The sequence below is a fragment of the Pieris napi genome, chromosome Z (assembly GCF_905475465.1).
Source record: "Pieris napi chromosome Z, ilPieNapi1.2, whole genome shotgun sequence".
NCBI classification, from domain to species: domain Eukaryota; kingdom Metazoa; phylum Arthropoda; class Insecta; order Lepidoptera; family Pieridae; genus Pieris; species Pieris napi.
In genome coordinates, this window is record NC_062259.1 from 404,182 (window position 1) to 422,808 (window position 18,627).

Here is an 18,627-nt window from a genome sequence, read left to right on the forward strand (position 1 = left end):
ATGTTTCAAAGAAATCTTTTGGTAGAATCATTCTTCAAACCTATTATTAACTAATTTACTAACTTATTCTAACTTAATCTAAACGATGTATATAGTTTGACAATAACAGTTTGACAATTGACTTAGAAGTCTATAGAATTCCCTGCGGTTAAGTCTATCTCAAACAGAACAGATTATAATACGGTATTTCAATAAGGAAATAATTATTTATTTACGCACAAGAAATTGAGTATACAATTTAAAAAAAAATTAACAAAAATGTATAGCTCCAGTTCTATTGACATTTGACACTTCTGTCATGTTCTATTACAGTTACATCGACATGAGACATCTATATTCTACACGTGCGGTGACGAAGTATTTCCGACTGCGAATAAAACATGTTGTTATTATTATAGCCTATTTATTTTCATAATAAATAATATATTAAACAAGTATATCATGTGATTAATTATGACATAATATGTGCATTGTGCGTGCATAAAAAATATTACTTAGGGCCAGTTTTTTGATCCGTAGTAAAAAATGGTTTTACCATTTGTTACATTAACTATAGTCAAATGAATAACCATTGGTAAAATCGTAAATGCGTTTTTCAATGCCTTTTTTAACTATAGTTAAAATTAACAATTTGTCAATTTGTTGCCAGTGCAATGAGCAATGACATCCCAAAAAATGTGGTTCTTTTTTGTGGGGAACATTTATTTTGTATGACAACACTAGACATATTGAGTGAATGAAATCCATTTTTGCCATCTTCATTCGTTATTTGCATTTTGAAAGTGTCAACTGTCAAATTAATCTAAATAACACGATATAAATAAAGTTGTTTTTCTGTTTTTTAATACGGTTTACACCTTTTACGATACTTAAATATATAAATAACGATGTCCGCAAACAGCCAACGGTCAAATAAGTAAGTAAAAACATATTTTCGTGTTATTTATTCCGGTTTATCTTGTGTTTCGTAATAGAAAGTAATACATTTATGTTTTGTTAAAGGGACCATACTGCTAACTTCGCCAAAAAAGAAACTGCCAAACTGGTGATGCTTCTCAAGGATTACACAGTCGTAACCTGCAAACAACTGATCACTGCAGCAATCTACAAAAAGATGCAGCTTGGAAATCTCTGTGACGTTTTCAACTCAGATGGGTCTAGACACCGAAGTGTTAAATTTAATATACATTTAATGAAGGTGTAGGCACATTTTTATATTTATTCTTGTATAGCTGTGTCCTACAACAAAAAGAAATTTTTTTTTAACCCTTTGAAAACAAGGAAGCGGATTATGATCCACACGGATAAAAAAAATTGAGTTTTTGAAACAAAGACAAATAAGAGAGGATGATTTGTTCAATTATGCTAAGGAAGAGCATCAAAAACATTTGCTGCACCAATGAGAGGCCCACCAAAATGCATACTGCATAAAGAGGAGGTGCACCAAAAAGTGATGCAGCAGATGGAAGAAAGGCACAATAAGTATATGTAGCAGCAAAAAGAGTTGCATCAAATTGAGGTGAAATGCAAGAAGGAACAATTAGAAAATATTTAATTGCTACTTTAGGGTTTCATGTAAATTTTGTAATGTTTTTTTAATAAAAATGGTTTGTATTTAAGTTATAATTAAACAGTTTATTAATCAAGTCACATGTTTTATTTATAAATTCTTGTAATAAAGTAGGTAGATGCTAACTCACAAATGTAATAAAAGCCCTAAAGAATATCATAGGTCCCTAACTAATGTGTAGCTGTAGTTTTTAGTATAAGTACATACTTGTATATACTTATAATAATTATAAGTTAATATTATTAGTAATATATAAATAATATTAACTCTAATTCATTATGTATTTTATTGCCTATAATATTAACTTATAATAATTATAAGTTAATATTATAGGCAATAAAACACGTCATAATGAATTAGTAATATACTTAATTGTATACTGCTGCGGTTCTGTAGCTAGTAATGAAGCAAAATAGGTTTGTATGAGCTGCTGTCTATATATACTCTTGTTCTTGTATTTTATTTAATTATAATAATTAAAAGTTAATATTATAGGCAATAAAACACATAATGAATTAGTAATATACTTAATTGTATACTGCTGCGGTTCTGTAGCTAGTAATGAAGCAAAATAGGTTTGTATGAGCTGCTGTCTATATATACTCTTGTTCTTGTATTTTATTTAATTATAATAATTATAAGTTAATATTATAGGCAATAAAACACATAATGAATTAGTAATATACTTAATTGTATACTGCTGCGGTTCTGTAGCTAGTAATGAAGCAAAATAGGTTTGTATGAGCTGCTGTCTATATATACTCTTGTTCTTGTATTTTATTTAATTATAATAATTATAAGTTAATATTATAGGCAATAAAACACATAATGAATTAGTAATATACTTAATTGTATACTGCTGCGGTTCTGTAGCTAGTAATGAAGCAAAATAGGTTTTCTATGAGCTGCTGTCTATATATACTCTTGTTCATTGGCAGTTTAAGATCATTCCCAATTTCAGTAACAATCCAGAGCACTGTTCCCTTCGATAGGGGGTAACAGTGACAAAAATCTACATCATCCCAGGTTTCTAATGGCGGATGACATTGCCTAAATATTTTTGGTCACTCATTAACACATTCTCATATAATATTATCGTCTTCTTCATCGTCTCATTAATTAAAGTATCTCAATATGTCTAAATTCATCATTAGATAGTAATAAACGTATTTATCATAGTTTGATTTCTGTGACAAACAGCTGTTACTATATAAATTACCAGCGGCCATCTTTTTAACCCTCCGATACTGAGTAGTTAACTTTTTTGACAAATGGTTAGATATTTTACCATTGGATGCTGTTACCACGGATCAAAAAACGCATTTTGCTGATATTTAACTATTAGTAAGGATTTTTAACCAATAGTTGAGTTAACTACGGATCAAAAAACCGACCCTTACTATTAATAATTCTTAAATTTTAATACCAATTATTATTAATAATTTTAATGTATATTACATTCTAAATGATAAATAAATTAAAAAGAATCAATATCAAAATCATTTTTATAAATCATTATGGACCCCTCTACGTGTAAAAGCCTCCTCCATTTTGCTCCAGATCGCTGTCTTTTGCTTTGGTGAACCAATTTTCACCAGCTTCTCTTTTTCTACCTTCTAATCTTTTATTTGTTGCCAGGTAGTTACCCTTGGTGTCCATTTTCCTTGTCCATGCGTGCAATTCCATTTTTGTTTTTGAGAATATTCTAAAGCGTCTATTATTTTTGTTGTTTTCCTTATTTCCGTATTTTTTTTCCGGTGTTGTCTTTGTATGTTTAGTAGACTCCTTTCCATCGCTCTCTGCGCACTTGTATTTTGTTTTTGGTGTAGTTATTGTAAATCCATGTCTGGCCATATGTTAGACAAGGTAGGAAATATGAGTCTATTATTTTTTTCTTAAGTAATTTTGATTGATGGGTTTCTTTATTGCTCCAGAATTTATTCCAGGCTATGTTGACTCGTCTTTTAACCTCATCTTCGTGTCTTGTCGTTGAGAAAGATAATGACAAGGCCGGCAACGCACTTGTGAGCCTTCTGGCAATATGACTGTCCATGGGCGGCGGTTAACATCAGATGAGCCTCCTGCCCGTTTGCCTCCTATTACATAAATAAAACTTGTTGACCCAGGTAAACAGATAGGGGGTCACCCTGACGCCTCTACTGATATTTCTTTCAGGACCTTGGCTCTCTAACTTTACACGACTTTTGCTTTTGTAGTAAATGTCTTTTATTATAGTACGGGAGGTAGCAACGTTTTCGAGAAAGAATTTCAGGTCAGCTGATTTTGTGATATGTCTTCCTTCTTGCACTTCCGGTTAGAGTCTGGGCAATCTGGCTGGCGGTAGCGGTTGCGATCCTGGATTTTAAAAGCATTTTAAGAAGCGTAATTTTTAATTTTTCGTTTTTAAATACGTCTACCTGACATACTTTTTTTACTGCCAGACATTATTCACGTTACTAACTATGTGCCAGACACGATTTTAAGTTTTATTTTTATAAAAATTTCAAAGTATTTTAGAATGTCTGTAATTTTAATATTATGTTATTTAAATATAAGAAAAACTGAAAATGAATTTGCCAGACATTAATTCGATTGTTAAGTCTTGAATTAAAATGATAAAGTATTGCAGTATGATGAAGCATTGCATTTTAAGAATCATTTTATATATAGGAATCTTTATAGATTTTTTAATTTGGGTTACACTGTCGTAATTTCATTTTTTTTTCAATCTGGGAATGTGAATGTCCATGAGTGACGGATATCATTTAACGTGGTCCTTCAAGAAAAGTACAAATTCTTGAAAAGCCGGCAATGCATTTGCGAGCCCTCTCACCTCTCTCATAAAGATTAAAGAGTCTCCGTGGGTGCTCACATCTGGTAAGACGTTTGCCCCCTGTACTATAAAATATCCAAAATGGTGACTACGGATTAAATAAAACAATTTTAAATCCACATAATATATATATTTACAGTAATCTAATATACGAAACATTACGTGATAAATAATTCTGTTTTCTTTGAATTCCTTCAACATATACAACAACTGATCAACGAAAAACTTTATAATATTATAAATATTGGCCTAGTGGCTTTAGAGATCGTAGAACCCCGATTATGCACCAATGAACTTTTAATGCGCATTTAACATTCGCTCGTACGAAGGAAAACATCGTGAGGAAACCGGCTTGCTTTAGACCCCACACGACGGCGTGTGTCAGGCACAGGAGGCTGGCTACTTGCCTATTATATTGACAAATCATGAAACAGATACCCATCTGAGGCCCAGACCTAAAAAGGTAACGCCACTGATTCATTTTATTTTAAGTGTTTTCATATATTGATTACAAATAATTAACCCAAATACAAAAATCAAGTAATTTTAATTTATTTATCGCGTAATGTAAACCAATTTTATTGGTAACCTAGTGCGTAGTGAACACGAAATGTGGTTGTACAGTAGCAAAATAAATATCACAGTGATAATGATACTGTCCCGTGGGGCATGGGAAGTGGCGAGATTGTTAAGCCACTTTTGGTGTATATAATAGTTTATTTGATGCAGAGGAAAATATATAAATAAAAAGGAATCGCAAAACTTAAAAGACCAATTCGAGTTTTTATTTATTCCTTGAACTCTGAGAAAGGCTTTTATTTATTCCTACAGACTCTTGGGTCGTGGGGTACAAGTGCACAACTAATTAAAGATTTAAGTTGAGGGCTGGTAGATAGTGCCGGTGATCTGGTGCTTTCCTCAACGAATAAGTATCGCAATACAGGAGGAAATACAGCTTTAAAAGGACACTGCCACAGAGCTAAACTTTAAATTCGTTTTAATTTTCTAATTAGCATTAATTAAAATGTCGAATCTTGACAGACAAAATGGCGGATTACGATCAGCTGTTTTATTAAAATTGAATTCAAGACAATTACGTTATGTGAATTTCTTAACTAATATTGGTTGTTTGTAAAGTAGGTTTACGATCGAGATGTTTACGTGATAACGTCTTATTGGTGATATAAGTTTTTGGGAAGTAAGGAATTAATGAAGATAACAATTTTTTCAAATTTTAAATTACATCTATCGTTTTATTCACACTTTTGATGATAAATTTCGGGTGTAAAATGACAAGTTTACTTATTCGACTATGATATACATTTTTCTTCATACATTCACGGAATGACTGGCAGCGCTCGAGATGAGACGGGAGATCGGTCCGTCTCTCTCTCGTTATACCTGCGATCGCGCTCGTGAGGTTTTGGTGTGACACAAGTTTCTGAACATGTCACCCGACTAAAACGATTTTAAAGACGTTATCACGTCAATAATTTTATCCATAGACCAGAACCAGACATTTTTTTAATTGGACTATTTTATTATATGTATTAGTGTAAAATTTATGGTTTTATAGATTTTTTTACTTGCAAAAATAAGTACAATTATGGTACGCAGTGAGTACATTATATTACTTATGTTTAATGTGTAAATTAGCCTCCAACCTCCCAACTCCGTATAGAAAATAAAAGGTTCGTTCGTTCTTTCAACGTTCAAAATTTTAGAGAATGAATAAAAATAATAAAACAAAAAACAAACATAAAATGCATCATTTATTTCACTATTGTAAAAAAATAATTATAAATAGAAAAATATGTCCCATGCCCCCCCAGGTTATGGGGCAGACCGCATCTGCTTAAACGTTACCTCTTAACCATTTTTACCGGAAGACCCGGCCACTAATCACATATAGTATTACAGTATACACGAAAAGATATATTATAATATATACATAAGCATATTGTCGCCTTATTTTACGTTAAACTTATTTAAGATCTGACATTGACGAGACAATTATGACATGTCATTTCATAGATTCATAGTCAGAAAGAGAACCATTAATGAAAAAGTAGCAATTTCATTTAATGACAAAAAATTATTTTTCTGAGTATCAAGATGTCGAACGATATAATTACTTATCGTATCAGGTATCGTCAAAGGTGTTTTAGCATTTTCAAATCCCAGGCACTTCTCTTTACACACAGATTTCAATTGTCAAATGTCATCGGTAATGTCAAGTTTTAATATTACTCAACATTAACAACACAAGATATCACATGTCATCGCCAATGTCAATTCAATATAACTTCTGACAGTTGTCAGGTTTGACATATACATTTATTTTACGTTTGTGTTTACAACATTTATACAACTCGCTTATCGTACAAAAACGTGAAATGATTATTTTATTATTTACATTTCGAAGGAAGCTATTGTGTTAAACAACTTTTTACTATATATAAGATATAATAGTTTTACAACTAAAAAGTTTAAGGCCGGCAACGCACTTGCGAACCCTCTGGCATTGTGTGTCCATGGGCGGCGGTATCACTTAACATCAAATGATCCTGTCCGTTTCCTCCAGTAATGTAAAAAAACGGAGATTTGGTAAATTAAGAATCACACTTTTAATTCACACCCAATAAGAGTGCGCCTTATCGCTTATAGGCGATGTTTCAGGGCATATCTCTTATGTTACAATCTCGTCCTGAGCGCTGTCAAATATGTCAAACTTCATACGGACAATAATATTTATGTTTGACGATACACGGGCCCTATTTAAAAGCGGTGTCAATTACAATATTTTTTTTTTAAATTTCAAATTTTGACCTCTCCAGCCTCTTAAGTTTGTTTTAAATATATTAAAACCAGAAAAAAAAACAAATATGAGATAGAAAAAATATTAAATTTTGCCAAAACAGCAACCACTTAAATCGTCAAAATATATTAAAAAAAACCCGCTAGGGTCCGACAGACGTTGTCCTGTACACACGTCTTACATACATAATGTAAATCATTCTCGACTCCACTTGAACACACAAAAAATGTCATCAAAATCTGTCCAGCCATTCAAAAGATTTATATATAAACCAGCTGTTTATTTGCTGTAAAGATAAATAAACTAGATACCGACTATAACGCCATCTGACGGGCAGATTTGTGAATCTAAACAATCCAGGGCGCAACCCAAACGCATACAATAAAATTCATTCAAATCAGCCCAGCCATTTTATAAGAGTTCAGTGACATACACATATACAGTAGAATTATATATATATATATATATAGAGTTTATAAGGGTTAAAACAGTTTTATAAATGTAATAATTATTATTAAAAGCATTTTAATCCCGTAATTTAATATGAAAATTTCATTTATGTCATATTATCTTAGATATAGATGACAGATTAAGCACTAAACTACAATTGACATGTGTCAATACAGTCCGTGCTACCAATGACATATAGCAATATATGTCAATTGACGTAACAATAAATGGTCAATGCCTGACAAACATCATAGTGACTAATGAAACATGTCAATTACCAAAGTGACTTACAAATGTCAAAAACCAAAGTGACCTATGACACAACATATACCAAAGTGACTATAGACACGTCATGTCAAATACCAAAGTGACTAATGAGATATGTCAGTGGAGTTGTAAAGTCCTTTACCTAAACATACGAAGTATGTTTCATATGATGTTACAACAGCGGCAGTAGCGTGGCCTCGCGCCGCCACCTGCCACCGGCGGAGTCACGGGCGCGAAATAAGCGTGCACCTTGATGTTCGGTAGGTGATTCTGAAATAAACGATTACATTTAAACAAAAATAACAAAAAAACAAATCAGTGTCGCTACAACCTTTTAGGTCTGGGCCTCAGATTTCTGGATCTCTTTCATGTGTCAATCTAATAGGCAAGCCGGTGATCAGCCTTCTGTGCCTTCACACGCCATCGTGTTGGATCAAAGGCACGATTCCTCGCGATGTTTTCCTTCGTACGAGCTAATGTTAAATGCGCATTAAAAGTGCATAGGTGCACAGCCAGGGTTCTAAGACCTCAGGGATGAGAGTCGCACGCTGAAGCCACTAGGCCAACACTGCTTTGGCAAAATATCTCTTACAGCAATGCAAATTCCACTACATTTCTGTGTATGTAACAAGTATAAAAAGATGCCTAAAAAACAAACCATCCCGAGCGCGAATTAAATGCGCATCCTTCTCTACCCTCTATTTATAAAATACTTACCCTCAATTTTCGTATCGCGTTCCTCGTCACCATCTGACAGTCGTACAGCTCGATGAGCTGAAGATTGTGACACGAGATCAAATGCTCTAACGCGCCATCCGTCACCAACGGGCAGTTATCTAGACCTGTAAAATACCATTTTAAATGTCCCATACAACTTGCATCTAATACTGGCATTAAAGTTACGAGTGTCAGGCACAGAAGGCGGATCACCGGGTCTATTAAAAAGATCACGAAATACAGGAATCTGTAGGCAAGAGTGGTGGTCCACCTCTGTTACACAAATTTATGAATAACTGGATCATATATTTTCCATCTCCATAAGAAAAATACAAAGGCGATATCATCCCCCGCGGACACATCTACATTAAAATTAAAAAATATCTATGAAAATGAATACATACCTAACACGGTGAGGTGTTCCGCTGCGCACGGCGACATTGACAGTTGTTTGATTCCATAATCCGTTATTAATTCGCAATGTGATAATGTCTGAAAATATTTGATTTACACTACTGACAATGTAACTTCTGACAGTCAATACTGACACTATAAATGTCAATACTCATGAGATTTAGTGTAAATTACAGTGTAACTTCTGACAGACTGGCAATACGGACTCTATATATACACACTAAAATATTTTGTATAATTTTTCCCCCAGAAATTCTACCCATCCACCTCTCTAACAGTTCACTTCAAATATTACCCCAACTGCTCCTCATTTAAAGTGCTGCAACGTTTTCTGTACCACCTTTTTCCTAGTGTAACATTACGTAACCACCAAGTGACCATTTTTACATAACGCGTGGTTCTAAACCTCCCCCCTTTTGTCCCTAAAACACGGGAAGCTTCCAGGCGATTAAAAAGAGTGGCGGAGAGTTTATTGCCAGTTCTTCTCTTCCGTTCTACGCCCTTGATTTAAGAACTGGTAGTAAATGTAAAATTAGAAGTATTTAATATGTATTTCTTTATTGTGTATTGTGTACATTGTGTTACCGAAATGAATAAATGATTTTTGACTTTGACTTGGAGCTACTCCAAAGTTTATGTATAAAGCATACTTTGCCAAAGAGTATTATTTAAACTTTTTTAAAATAAATGCATAAGAATACTTACAAGTTTCTCTAGTCGCGGACAGCCCATGGCCAAATGCACCAAGGTGGTGTCAGTAATGAGTACACATTCCTCTAAGTCCATTCGTTCAAGCATTCGACAGCTCTGCAAGAAAATTACAGGAGAAAAACATTAACAGGAGGCTCACCCTAATGTTATGTGATACCGCCCATGGGCACTCTCAATGTCAGATGGTTCACTATGAATAGCCGCCTTTAATCACTAACATTTCTCGAGGGCTCACGAGTGCGTTGCCGGCCTTGTAAGGATTGGTTACGCTCTTTATCTTGATTGACACTAAGTCGAATTGGATGGGATAATTCAAAATGGCGGATTGCAGCGTGTTTTACCGGCAAAAAGCAAAAGGCCGGCAATTCATTTGCGATCCCTCTGGCAATAGTAATAGGCGGCGGTATCACTTAACATAATCCTTCAAGAAAGGAACGTACCAATTCTTAAAAGGCCAGCACTTGCGAGCCTTCTGGCTTTGCAAGTGTCTATGGGCGGTATCACTTAACATCAGATGAACCTCCTGTTCCATAAAAAAAAACGATTTTCCAACAATACAATATAAAGGTGATATCTCTTTCTAAGAATTCTACATATGAACGAGCAACCGAACCCTATCACCAGCTTGGAAACCAAAATGGCAATGGGCTAGTTATGTCACCTGGACAACAGGCGGACATCAAAGACAACACGATACAACACCCAGGAAAATAATGGGCAGGCAAAAAGACGGTGGCTTTATAGAGATAGAAGAAACGACTGGCTATTGGAAAAGTGAGAAAAACATTTAAAATAGAAATGTATCATTATTACTCACCCTAGCGAGAGCCTGGAACCCCGCATCCGTCAGCTGGGCGCATTGGGCCAACTCCAACGTGACCAAATCTGGACACTTGGTAGCCAAAGCGCAGAGAGACGTGTCTGTCAGACGGGTACAACCCGACACGCATAGACGACGCATGGCACCACCGAGCTTCGATATCGAATCGTCTGTCAAGTTCTGTTTGACATTGAAGTAAAGTGTTTAATTGACAGTTCCCTTTTAAATGTCAAATCATGTCAGGTCTGTTTGACATGGTTCCGTGTTTAATTGGTAGTTTAAGCAAAATGCAATGTCACACAGACGTGAATTCTACATTTAAGTCAGTGCACTTTTAAATGTCTAATTACGTCAAGTGTGTTTGTCATTAAAGTTAAGTGTTGATACAACACAATTTGAGAGAAAGAAACATTATATCAGTATTCCCATTCAATTATTTTACTACTAGCTACCCTTAGCTCATGAACCATTCTAGATATTGCTAAAAACCGCACTAAATTCCGTCCAGCACTTTATGAGTTTCACGAAATAAAAGGCATTTTATCAAGCTCCACCTCTAGAATCATTTCTCATCGTCAAGCGTACGGAAGAAACTGCAAATCCGACTACAACGACAGTCTTTTCATTTGTGTTCAGCCTATAACACAACTCACGCTGTCTATTGGTAAAATAATTTTCCCCCTAAACATAACATAAAAATCCTTATAATATACTTACATCGCATCCCTGAACATTAAGCACTTCCAGATCTACACAGAATGTCGCCAGACAGGACACGGCGCGATCGTTAACATTTTTACAACCTGAAAATATTAATTGGCGCTTTCATTTCTTTAGAGCAGTGTTCTTTAGCGTCAGACTCACATCCCTTAGGTTTGAACCCCGGCTGTGCATCAATGGTCTTTTCTATAGCACTCGCTCGAAGGAAAACATCGTAACACCGGCATTAGAACCACGCGCCTCAGACGGCTGATCACCTACTTGCCTATTAAGAAACAGATACAGAAGAGAGGCACAGATATAAAAATACTTGGTCACGTGACACAAATGACCACAGACGAATCGAAGATGATGTGTTTTCACCTATCCTGATAATATCTATGTAAAAATCGAAATAAAAAATGTTTGCTATGAATACGTTGACGTATATGTGTTTACAAGCATGATACGTCATAGTCGGCGCCATCTTGTTTGCGTTTTGGGTTCTTGAAATTACGAATTTTTAATTGGTTAGTCATTAGTAAATCTGTTTTTTTATTTTGTCAAAGTGCCTCTTCCGTTACTGCTAATACATTGGGTACACATATAAAAAATATATATCTTATGTCAAGTAAATACCTCTGCAAATAAAACTCTTCAATTTCGGACAGCTCCTCGCCAAAGCCTCAACCCCATTCTCCGATATCGACTGACACCACGACACATTCACGTGTGTCAAAAGCTGGAACACACAAAATATTAAACCTCCACTTAATCAATTTGTTTATTTTTATTTATAATAAATAAAATAAGTGTGTAACTAAACAAATAAAAAAAAGAGTTAACAATAATGTTAATTAATGTATAGTTTTATACAATTACTATATTTAAAAAATTAACAATTTTTTTTAGGTTCATTAACTGGTACTGCATATCTTTGTTTTTATAGTTTCGGCGAGAATCGAACCCTTTTTTTAATAGCAAAGGAGGCAAACAAATCGCAAAAAGTGCAGTTTTCACCTATGGACACACATTTTATTGGGTGCGTTGCCGGCCTTTTGGAATTTAGGAGTATGCTCTGTGTTTCTGGAGACAAGACATTTTACTTACTGGACATCCATCTGATAGCGCCTTCAAGGATATATCTGTTACACTTGGACACGAGTCCAGGTTTATTCTGAAACACGATAAAGTTTTCTTTGAAATAAAGGAATAAAAAAATGGTTTTTTTTTTTCATAATATTCCCGGGTTTAACATAATAAAATTTTCAGTTTTTCGATTATGGCAATATTTCGATATTTTTGTGTGTTTTGAATAATTTTGACTACTAAAAAAAATCCAGTTTTTGGTAGAGGTCAAAATAATTGATTTCTTTAATTTTTTTCAGGATTCTTGGCAATTTATCCATATTTTTTTGTATAAGTGTTCCCTTTTTTCATTCCAAATTTTTGAAGGATTTTATTATATATGTATATAGAGACTCTTTCGAATAGGCTGAGCTCTGCAGCATATGCAGTAAAGAAAATCCGACAGTTTACTGATGAGGACACGGCTAAAATTGTGTACCATAGCTACTTTCATAGCGTTATGTCGTACGGCATTTTACTGTGGGGTGCTGCTGCAGAGGTTCAATCCATATTTGTGCTGCAGAAGCGGGCTGTTCGGGGTATTTGTTGTGTTTCTCCGAGGGAGTCGGTACGGAATAAGTTTAAGGAATTAAATATTATGTCACTATCTGGTCAATATATTCTTGAAGCCTTGTTGTATGTCCAAAAAAATATAAACGATTTTAAAACAAATGGTGACTTTCACCAGTATAATACGCGAAATAGAACTAATTTGAGTGTACGACCAACCAGGCTCCAAAAGATAAACCACTCCTTATATGGAAATTGTATTCGTTTTTACAACAAACTCCCAAGCGAAATTAGAGAATTATCACTAAATAAATTCAAAGCCCTCGTTAAACGAAAATTAATCAACAAAGCTTTTTATAAATTTGAGGACTACTTAAATGATCCTAATCCTTGGGATTGAATTGCTCCAGTTCAAACAATTTGTATGACAATACTTGGCGATTAAAAAGAGTGGCGGAAAGTTTCTTGCCAGTTCTTCTTACCCGCTCTACGCCCTTGACTTGCGAACTGGTAGTAAATGTAAATTTACGATTAATTTAACTTGACTATTCAAAAGTGTACTTGGTTACCTACTTGAATAAAGATATTTTGAGTTTGAGTTTGAGTTATAGTCTAATAAAAATCCATTATTTTGTAAAGATTACTAAAATCATTTTTCTTTAATTTTTTAAGCTTTCTTGGCAATTTTTCTATATTTTAATAATTTTTTGGGTGTGTTTAATGATTTGTTGTCTTTTTTGGGGCACGCTTATTCTTGGCTATATATATCGGAGAATGTCGTTTCAAAAAAAATAGAATTTCTTCAATTTTAAGGCAATTCCAAATATGTATAAATATTAGGCCCTCACCTCTGCAGCTTGCTACACCTCCTGCCAAGGGCTTGACATGTGTGGTCCGTGACCTTCTTACACTTATTCAAATTCAGATCTTCGATATTGGGGCAAGACTGAAAAATATCAACAAATATATCACCGACGTACTCGGTCTCATCCAGCATCCTCTTTGGACACTTTTGGCACATTTTTATAAAATGTAATCAATCCCAGAGGACTTGCGAGTTCGTTGCCGGCCTTTCTCTTAATCTTTTAACAGAACGGGGCACACCTGATGTTAAGTGATACCGCTCATGGACCCTCAGTGTCAGAGGGTTCGCTAAGTATCCTCTTCGAGGGACCCTACGTCAAAGTGGTTCTGGTTCCGCATAGTGGTGGTCCCCAAAAATTGCCTTTAAACGCTAGTGGCATACGAAATACCATCCGTATCCCCTCCACGTCTGATGAAACTCAGCTGCAGAATTGGAACAACTCCTCTGAACACTCTCTATGGTACATGAAATAAATTACCTGCGCAAGAGTCTTCATAGACCCATCTGCAATGCTCTCGCACCCACGTAACGACAATTGACGAAGGAAGCCCCCGCATCTATGTGATATATTCTCTATAACAGACCCCTGGAATCAAAAACATCGATTTATTTTCTGACAACACATGTCACTTACACGAGAAAAACTTTATTTATTTATTTATAAAAAAACATCGTAATTTCTTTAAAACTTTTTTTAAACAGCCAATATTATCATAGTAGGGTTCTAATGGAGCCCTATATAAAAATTAAATAAACGCTCACCTCAACATCCCTCTGGAAGTCGAAAAGATCGATCCTCTGCCAATTGGAGCCATCGAGAGCAAGTATATTCCATAATTTAGATACCTAATACAATAAAATCACATTAAACAAATTTATTTATTTAAAACAAAGTCCTGTTCGTCCGATTTCCATGGTTTGTTATTTGATTATTCGTTTGAAAAGATATCCAATACAATCTTTCGATTCAACAATATCTAATATATATAAAATTCTCGTGTCACGGTGTTTGTAATTCAACTCCTTCAAAATGGCTCGACCGAACCCCTATTTTTTTATATATTAAAAATGTTTCCTAGAAATAATATACAGTGTAAAGTCTTTATAACGTCATTCGTTGTAGCTAAAAACTCTTTATAACGTAAAGATTTAATATGTTTGGTGTAACTCAAAACCCATACATTAATTCACACTTTATAACGCATCAGCCATTCTCTATAACGAAAACATATTTTCATATTTGACATCAACAACATACTTAAGTGTAATTGTTTTTATAATCAGCTTACAAAACTAAACTTTTGAGGTGGGGTCATAAACAGCCGTCTCGCCTTTGTTATTGTTAATTGCATTAACTCTTGTGCCATTATTCTTAGATTATATTGCCTTTAGGAAATTTTGGTCTCAGTTACTAAACGCACCACAGTCACCTATCGTGTATTATCAGTCGTAAACAAACAAACCTATTGATAGTAATAAAATTAGAAATTATTGTATTTAGTTACATTTGTTTGTATAATCCCTATAACGAAATAACTGCTTGCTCCCTTGAAATTCGTTATAAAGAGTTTACACTGTAAATGGCTAAACAACGTTTGCCGGGCCAGTTAGTAAGCATATTGTATTTTAGATTTTAATTTGTCAGTAATGAATAAGACATAAGACTCTCGACTTGACACTTAACAATTTAAATCTCTCGATAAGTTTCCAGTATTTAGACTAGACTGCAAAAATATCTACTAACCTGTGCACAGCGACATAGCGAGACCACATCCAAATAAGACAATATTCGGAGAAGCAATTCTTTTGGTAATTTTTTATTTATATGGCTCTCATCTTCGCCCGAAAACCGCGCGATCTGAAACAATACATACCTTTTATCACCACACAGCGCCAGTACTACATATGCAATGGTGTCGCAGTATAAAGACAAATATTGAGGTTAATCTCTATAAAACGTGGCGTTAGTTTATTAGAAACAAGATGACCAGCCTGTGCCTGACACACGGCATGGATTTCTGGGTGCTTCATGTTTTAGTGGGTGCTTTGCCGGCCTTTATAATATATCATGTTTTCCTTCTTACTCAGGGATGAATCACACTATTAATCCTCGTAAGTTTTTATATATAACAAGTCAGTGCAAGAATCTCTTATCGACAATACATAAACAGATATATAATACTTATACAGTGATACCGCCCATGAACATTGCCAGATAGCTCACTTGTTAAGAGGTACATTTGAAGGACCCTAAGTCGTGTGCATAATAAATTTTATGTACCTTTATTTAATAATTTTTCTGTCTTATTGATAACTCATTTCATAACTTAATTTGCAATGATATAAGATCCAAGTTGTTTAATTTTCTATGTTTTGTTTATTAATTATTGTTAAGCTGTAATTATAGAAAACAAATTCAAATAGGTTAAAAGAACAACAAGTGCTTGCAACGTCACGTCAACAACACGTCTCAATAAATAAAATAGTTCCTTTTTTTTTTAAAAAAATCCGCACAATCAGCCATATATAAATAGGCGATGCGAATGTCATAATAAGAAGTCATTTATAAGTAATTGTTAAACTTCTGGTCTAAATACTCGGTCTCGCTATAAAAGCACCATGACTATAAAAACCTAATCACCTTCCCCTTGAAAACATTACATGGCAGCGATCTATAACATCTAGGAAGGTGATTAAATATTCTCATAGCCATGGTGTAACAATTTTTGGAATATAGCGCGGTGCAACATGCAGGCACCCGCAGCCGTGATGGATCACTGCTTCAAAGATATACAACCTTTTGTAAGAAATAACTGCTTTTAGTAGTAAGACCACCCTTTTACAAATCACTAATACCTGTTTGGCATTGGTTTGAGATTTAAATGTTCATGCTAAAACGAATACAACATTATTCTATCAATATTTAATATCTATCAGCAAACTATTATTCATTAACAGCTTATATTTCATCAAAGGTCATCCAATTGTGGTGTTCTCTAGCAGTGCAAATCCACATTTGTTTATTGCTATACATAGGTACATCCGAACAAATCCAGTAAAGAGATATTTAAAACAATACAATATAAGAATGAAAAAAGAAAGGTCCAAAGAGTCGGTAGACCAAAGAAAAGGTGGAACAACAATCTAATTGAGGTAGGTAGGTTATTTGAAAATTTTCTTTTCTTTGGTCAACCGACTCCTAGATGATAACAGTTGTTTTTATGGTGTAAAAAATATTACTACGAAGATAATATCACAGCTTGTGACAGCCACAGAAGGCTAATTGCCTACTTGTCAATCAAAGAAACAGAAGCAACCTGAGTTGTCTTAGTCTTTTTGTGGTACTAATCAAATATAAACTATTAATTTACACAAGTAGAACTACGTTGTAAATCGTGTAAAATAAAGGACTGTTTGTAAACATAATTATCACTTTTATCGCTTTATAACACTTATCTTATCATAAAGTTGATTATTTAAAACAATGTATTGTTATAGCTTAGACAAAAACTAAAAATCAATGTATACTTGAGTTTGTAATGCACAAGGTATTTTTTTACGATTCTGGCACTTGCTTACTTGGAATTAAAACCTACATGATCAATAAATGGGTACAGAAATATTTTCCATTTACCCATGGATGATGAATGCCACCAAATTTTTAATTTGTGGTAGGAAAAATAATATAATTTTACCCTCATGCGCCTAAAGAAGTTTCACTTCAAAAACAAACAGATTTGTTTGCCTTATACTATCATATTATTTACATTTTTATTAAAAAATATTCTTGATAATGCAATGCAATATGTAATATTTATAATGAATGAATTTCTGCACTATTTAATTAATGTCTATTACATAAAATTATGTCAAGTTCTCACACAATTTGGTGTAACGGTTGACTCGAGTTGATTGAACTTAGGTCGTTACACCGGTTAAAGATTAATTATATATATAAAAGATGTTTTTATAAGACGAAAATATCCTTCCCTACTACTTCTATACGTTTATTACGCAATTGTGAGCTATATAAATAAATAGCGGTGATTTGCGTTCAAAGGCAGAATTGTCTTTAAAAAAAAGCATGTGGGAACAAAGAAAACTGGATGGGGTCAGCTGTTATGAAAATACAAACAAAAGAAAATCAATGGCTTACCTCGAATTTATTCCGAGTGGAATAACTCATACTGGGGTATGGCGTCACTTTAGCCACTATGTAAGAAAATCAGCACGCTTTTAAACACTAACACAGGGAACAAGCGAAAAATTTAGCAAATATGGGCGATGTTATTAATTTTTTCACTGTATGTTCTTCGGACTTCGTTTTACTTTGAAATTCGTTCGGAAATTATTCGAAAGTAAACATGATTGTCATTTAAAATACAACTTATTTTAACTCAATTGAGAATCAGCTCCATTAACTATAACAAAACAGAAGCTTACAATTATTTACATTTACAACATTACAAATGTTCATTTCGATTTGTTTTATCAAATATTATTATCTGATATATTGTGATCGTTCAGAAACGCAAAACAAAATTCAATTTCAAAGTCAGATAATAATAATGACATTGACAATAACAACTTTGCTTCATACTGGCATTGTAATTAAGAAAATCGTGAATACAGAAAAACTATGTCAATATAATTATTACTAATATAATATTTTGATTAATGTGTTTCGCGAAAACATGAACATTGCTGATTATAATGTGGTAATTATTATTCGTTCATATCTAGTTTGTGGTTTATCATTCGTTCATATGGTCCACAAACCATACCATACCATACCATCATATCTAGTTTGTCAAGCAAGCACAGA

At 33.9% G+C, this 18,627-nt stretch overlaps 1 protein-coding gene and 1 long non-coding RNA gene across 2 annotated transcripts; one reads left to right on the plus strand and one right to left on the minus strand.

Moving 5' to 3' along the window:
* The first annotated feature begins 775 nt into the window (after nt 1–775).
* On the plus strand, nt 776–1,530 carry LOC125062800. Its single transcript, XR_007119331.1, has 2 exons — nt 776–916; nt 1,003–1,530. It is a non-coding gene; the product is annotated as an uncharacterized LOC125062800 (long non-coding RNA).
* A 4,628-nt stretch (nt 1,531–6,158) lies between these two features.
* Nucleotides 6,159–18,527, minus strand: LOC125062357 (F-box/LRR-repeat protein 20). The gene is made up of 13 exons (XM_047668220.1): nt 17,959–18,527; nt 15,547–15,660; nt 14,565–14,648; nt 14,281–14,388; nt 13,786–13,883; nt 12,410–12,476; nt 11,939–12,041; nt 11,318–11,403; nt 10,598–10,780; nt 9,775–9,876; nt 9,060–9,147; nt 8,656–8,780; nt 6,159–8,208 (listed from the first exon to the last, which is right to left on the minus strand). Exons 1-13 carry the CDS (start codon nt 17,986–17,988, stop codon nt 8,101–8,103), a joined length of 1,296 nt encoding a protein of 431 aa, XP_047524176.1. The 5' UTR covers nt 17,989–18,527; the 3' UTR covers nt 6,159–8,100.
* Nucleotides 18,528–18,627: the final 100 nt, after the last annotated feature.